The sequence below is a fragment of the Blennius ocellaris genome (assembly GCF_963422515.1).
Source record: "Blennius ocellaris genome assembly, chromosome: 23".
Lineage (NCBI taxonomy): Eukaryota > Metazoa > Chordata > Actinopteri > Blenniiformes > Blenniidae > Blennius > Blennius ocellaris.
In genome coordinates this window covers 1,681,510-1,687,509 of record NC_137672.1, presented here as the reverse complement: position 1 = coordinate 1,687,509, position 6,000 = coordinate 1,681,510, and the positions used below count along the sequence as shown (strand labels likewise).

The 6,000-nt window shown below is 47.1% G+C and overlaps 1 protein-coding gene across 1 annotated transcript in view; it reads right to left on the bottom strand.

Moving 5' to 3' along the window:
• Positions 1 to 266: 266 nt before the first annotated feature.
• Positions 267 to 6,000, bottom strand: part of afap1 (actin filament associated protein 1) — a 108,332-nt gene continuing 102,598 nt past the window's right edge. The window contains exon 17 of the mRNA XM_080519297.1: positions 267 to 2,012. Coding sequence (XP_080375423.1) covers positions 1,986 to 2,012 — 27 coding nt within the window. The 3' untranslated portion in view covers positions 267 to 1,985. The remainder of the gene's footprint in view (positions 2,013 to 6,000) is intronic.

The window sequence follows — 6,000 nt, the reverse complement described above, 5'->3', positions numbered from 1 at the left end:
GAGGTATAGAATGATAGAACGAGGAATGGAGGTGTAGAATGATAGAACGAGGAATGGAGGTGTAGAATGATAGAATGAGGAATGGAGGTGTACAATGATAGAACGAGGAATGGAGGTGTAGAATGATAGAACGAGGAACGGAGGTGAAGAATGATAGAACGAGGAACGGAGGTGTAGAATGATAGAACGAGGAATGGAGGTGTAGAATGATAGAACGAGGAACGGAGGTGAAGAATGATAGAACGAGGAACGGAGGTGTAGAATGATAGAACGAGGAATGGAGGTGTAGAATGATAGAACGAGGAAAGGAGGTGTAGAATGATAGAATGAGGAATGGAGGTGTAGAATGATAGAACGAGGAATGGAGGTGTAGAATGATAGAACGCAGCTCTACAGCCGTTTATAAAGGAAACCTACGTAAACACACTGATTAAATTCTCTTTAAGACATTAAAAGACTCATTTTATGATTAAAAAATCCAGCTTTCATTTACAGTAGTTTGTAGTTTGTTTTTTAGTTCCTGATGAACCAAAAGTGTCTCTTCATTATAAAGTTCCGTGGTAGAAAATAGTATTGTAGCGTCTGGTAGCAGAGCGCCCCCTGCAGCCTCACACTGCAGCTGCACTGCCTCAACCTGAGGTCAAAACACCAAACAAGACCTGGAAGTGATGTTAGTTACAATGATGTTATGATGAAAAGCGTGTAAACAATGGAAAACTGCTTCTTAATGATATATCTGATACAGTTGACAGCACAGTGGAGGAGCTCTGGACCTGGAGAGCCGCAGTACTGCGATCAAGGATTAAATGACCTTGTTACCTCCTATTATTAACTTCAGGGAACAACTTCTTATATCGTTCCCATGCATTATTCTTTTCTCTATAACCACTCCAAGGCTCCGTGTTCATTGTAGTTTTCAGAAAGCTTCTCTCCCAACTTGTGAGTAGCGATAAGTCTGGCGGTAACTCCGCCTGATGACGCATCGAGCAGCTAAATGAAACAAAACGCTGCAGTCATTTCAATGTTGCTCCTGTATGTAACCAATGATATTCAGATATATAAGTCATGTTTATTAGAATCAAATTCCAGGTTTTCTGTTGCTAAATATCACATTTGCTAGCCTGCTAACTCTCCATCGGTCACTTTGGTAAAGAACTTAAATGGTTTAATGCACGTCAATAGCTAAGAATGACTGTGACCCCTGCTGGGGGGGGTTGGGGGGGGGTTGGCAGCGTCTTGACTGTAGCTGGAGGTGGTGATGCAGTGAAGCAGACAGATCAGCAGATGGACGTTAGTATTGTGGTGATGCTGCTCAGCTGTTGGACCGCTGGCTGAAGCAGTCAGAACAACAAGCTGTGATCCTCTAATAGCGGCAGAAAGATTCAGTGTATCTGTGTCAGTGTTGAGTTTCAGAAAGCAACATCTTCCCTGAGCCCCGAGTTGGATTTTTACCTGCAAGCAAGTGATCTGCCACTCCAATATAAACTGTTTTAGCGATAATTTCCCATGTGTGAAGAATAACTGTGCTTCTTTAAAGACCTCGTGGGCTGCCTGGGAGCTTCTGTCTTTTCTGGGGATTCTGGTCCTGAAGCTCATGTTTCCAACATGATACCGACATGTGAAACTGCACGAACTCAACAAAAAAACTTTAAATATACATCAACATAAATAAACAGAAGGGAAGCGAGTATTTCCTTTCAACATTTACAAATAAATACTTAAGTTTCAACCTTTCTTTTGAAACTCAAACTGCTGCGAAGACTTGGACACAGAAGAAGAAGGTTGGTGTTCGGTTACTAACATCAGCGGGAAACACAAGGAGCACAACTTAGTACACTAAGCATGCAGAATAGTGTGTGTGTGTGTGTGTGTGTGTGTGTGTGTGTGTGTGTGTGTGTGTGCACTGTCCTCTGTGAGAAGTGTTTTAAATAAATATATACACATTGAAGAAGAGGACAGCGTGGCGCGGCAGTGAGGCTGGAGCTTCATGTGCCGCTCTTCTGCTCCCATTCCTGCAACACAAACACAACATCTCCGTCACTTTCAACATTTTGGATTTGTTCATCATCACGTCACCTGTAAGGACGACGCCGAAGTGAGTCTGTGACAGAATCAAGTCTGCTCAGCTCAACTGAATCAACATGGTTGTCATGGTGGTGATGGTTGTCATGGTGGTGATGGTTGTCATGGTGGTGATGATGGTCATGGTTGTCATGGTGGTGATGGTTGTCATGGTTGTCATGGTGGTGATGGTTGTCATGGTTGTCATGGTGGTCATGGTTGTCATGGTGGTGATGGTTGTCATGGTGGTGATGATGGTGATGGCGGTGATGGTTGTCATGGTGGTGATGGTGGTCATGGTTGTCATGGTGGTGATGGTTGTCATGGTGGTGATGGTGATCATGGTTGTGTGTTCTTCATGGTTGTCATGGTGGTCATGGTTGTCATGGTGGTGATGGTGGTCATGGTTGTGTGTTCTTCATGGTTGTCATGGTGGTCATGGTTGTCATGGTGGTGATGGTGGTCATGGTTGTGTGTTCTTCATGGTTGTTATGGTGGTCATGGTTGTCATGGTGGTGATGGTGGTCATGGTTGTGTGTTCTTCATGGTTGTCATGGTGGTCATGGTTGTCATGGTGGTGATGGTGGTCATGGTTGTGTGTTCTTCATGGTTGTTATGGTGGTCATGGTTGTCATGGTGGTGATGGTGGTCATGGTTGTGTGTTCTTCATGGTTGTCATGGTGGTCATGGTTGTCATGGTGGTGATGATGGTCATGGTTGTCATGGTGGTGATGGTTGTCATGGTGGTGATGGTGGTCATGGTTGTGTGTTCTTCATGGTTGTCATGGTGGTCATGGTTGTCATGGTGGTGATGGTGGTCATGGTTGTGTGTTCTTCATGGTTGTCATGGTGGTCATGGTTGTCATGGTGGTGATGGTGGTCATGGTTGTGTGTTCTTCATGGTTGTTATGGTGGTCATGGTTGTCATGGTGGTGATGGTGGTCATGGTTGTGTGTTCTTCATGGTTGTCATGGTGGTCATGGTTGTCATGGTGGTCATGGTTGTCATGGTGGTGATGGTGGTCATGGTTGTCATGGTGGTGATGGTGGTCATGGTTGTCATGGTGGTGATGATGGTGATGGTGGTCATGGTTGTCATGGTGGTGATGATGGTGATGGTGGTCATGGTTGTCATGGTGGTGATGGTGGTCATGGTTGTCATGGTGGTGATGAGGATGATGGTGGTCATGGTTGTCATTAAGGTGATGGTGGTCATGGTTGTCATGGTGGTGATGATGGTGATGGTGGTGATGGTGGTCATGGTTGTCATGGTGGTGATGATGGTGATGGTGGTCATGGTTGTCATGGTGGTGATGATGGTGATGGTGGTCATGGTTGTCATGGTGGTGATGGTGGTCATGGTTGTCATGGTGGTGATGATGGTGATGGTGGTCATGGTTGTCATGGTGGTGATGGTGGTCATGGTTGTCATGGTGGTGATGATGGTGATGGTGGTGATGGTGGTCATGGTTGTCATGGTGGTCATGGTTGTCATGGTGGTGATGATGGTGATGGTGGTCATGGTTGTCATGGTGGTGATGGTGGTCATGGTTGTCATGGTGGTGATGATGGTGATGGTGGTGATGGTTGTCATGGTGGTGATGGTGGTCATGGTTGTCATGGTGGTGATGATGGTGATGGTGGTCATGGTTGTCATGGTGGTGATGGTTGTCATGGTGGTGATGGTGGTCATGGTTGTGTGTTCTTCATGGTTGTCATGGTGGTGATGGTTGTCATGGTGGTGATGGTTGTCATGGTGGTGATGATGGTGATGGTGGTCATGGTTGTCATGGTGGTGATGATGGTGATGGTTGTCATGGTGGTGATGATGGTCATGGTTGTCATGGTGGTGATGGTTGTCATGGTGGTGATGGTGATCATGGTTGTGTGTTCTTCATGGTTGTCATGGTGGTCATGGTTGTCATGGTGGTGATGGTGGTCATGGTTGTGTGTTCTTCATGGTTGTCATGGTGGTCATGGTTGTCATGGTGGTGATGGTGGTCATGGTTGTCATGGTGGTGATGGTGGTCATGGTGGTGATGGTGGTCATGGTTGTCATGGTGGTGATGATGGTGATGGTGGTCATGGTTGTCATGGTGGTGATGATGGTGATGGTGGTCATGGTTGTCATGGTGGTGATGATGGTGATGGTGGTCATGGTTGTCATGGTGGTGATGATGGTGATGGTGGTCATGGTTGTCATGGTGGTGATGGTGGTCATGGTTGTCATGGTGGTGATGATGGTGATGGTGGTGATGGTGGTCATGGTTGTCATGGTGGTCATGGTTGTCATGGTGGTGATGATGGTGATGGTGGTCATGGTTGTCATGGTGGTGATGGTGGTCATGGTTGTCATGGTGGTGATGATGGTGGTGATGGTTGTCATGGTGGTGATGGTGGTCATGGTTGTCATGGTGGTGATGATGGTGATGGTGGTCATGGTTGTCATGGTGGTGATGGTTGTCATGGTGGTGATGGTGGTCATGGTTGTGTGTTCTTCATGGTTGTCATGGTGGTGATGGTTGTCATGGTGGTGATGATGGTGATGGTGGTCATGGTTGTCATGGTGGTGATGATGGTGATGGTTGTCATGGTGGTGATGGTGGTCATGGTTGTCATGGTGGTGATGATGGTGATGGTTGTCATGGTGGTGATGGTTGTCATGGTGGTGATGATGGTGATGGTTGTCATGGTGGTGATGGTGGTCATGGTTGTCATGGTGGTGATGGTGGTCATGGTTGTCATGGTGGTGATGGTGGTCATGGTTGTGTGTTATTCATGGTTGTCATGGTGGTGATGGTTGTCATGGTGGTGATGATGGTGATGGTGGTGATGGTTGTCATGGTGGTGATGGTTGTCATGGTGGTGATGGTTGTCATGGTGGTGATAATGGTGATGGCGGTCATGGTTGTCATGGTGGTGATGGTTGTCATGGTTGTCATGGTGGTGATGGTTGTCATGGTTGTCATGGTGGTCATGGTTGTCATGGTGGTGATGGTTGTCATGGTGGTGATGATGGTGATGGCGGTGATGGTTGTCATGGTGGTGATGGTGGTCATGGTTGTCATGGTGGTGATGGTTGTCATGGTGGTGATGGTGGTCATGGTTGTGTGTTCTTCATGGTTGTCATGGTGGTCATGGTTGTCATGGTGGTGATGGTGGTCATGGTTGTGTGTTCTTCATGGTTGTCATGGTTGTCATGGTGGTCATGGTTGTCATGGTGGTGATGGTGGTCATGGTTGTCATGGTGGTGATGATGGTGATGGTGGTCATGGTTGTCATGGTGGTGATGATGGTGATGGTGGTCATGGTTGTCATGGTGGTGATGATGGTGATGGTGGTCATGGTTGTCATGGTGGTGATGATGGTGATGGTGGTCATGGTTGTCATGGTGGTGATGGTGGTCATGGTTGTCATGGTGGTGATGATGGTGATGGTGGTGATGGTGGTCATGGTTGTCATGGTGGTCATGGTTGTCATGGTGGTGATGATGGTGATGGTGGTCATGGTTGTCATGGTGGTGATGGTGGTCATGGTTGTCATGGTGGTGATGATGGTGATGGTTGTCATGGTGGTGATGGTGGTCATGGTTGTCATGGTGGTGATGATGGTGATGGTGGTCATGGTTGTCATGGTGGTGATGGTTGTCATGGTGGTGATGGTGGTCATGGTTGTGTGTTCTTCATGGTTGTCATGGTGGTGATGGTTGTCATGGTGGTGATGGTTGTCATGGTGGTGATGATGGTGATGGTGGTCATGGTTGTCATGGTGGTGATGATGGTGATGGTTGTCATGGTGGTGATGATGGTGATGGTGGTCATGGTTGTCATGGTGGTGATGATGGTGATGGTTGTCATGGTGGTGATGGTTGTCATGGTGGTGATGATGGTGATGGTTGTCATGGTGGTGATGGTGGTCATGGTTGTCATGGTGGTCATGG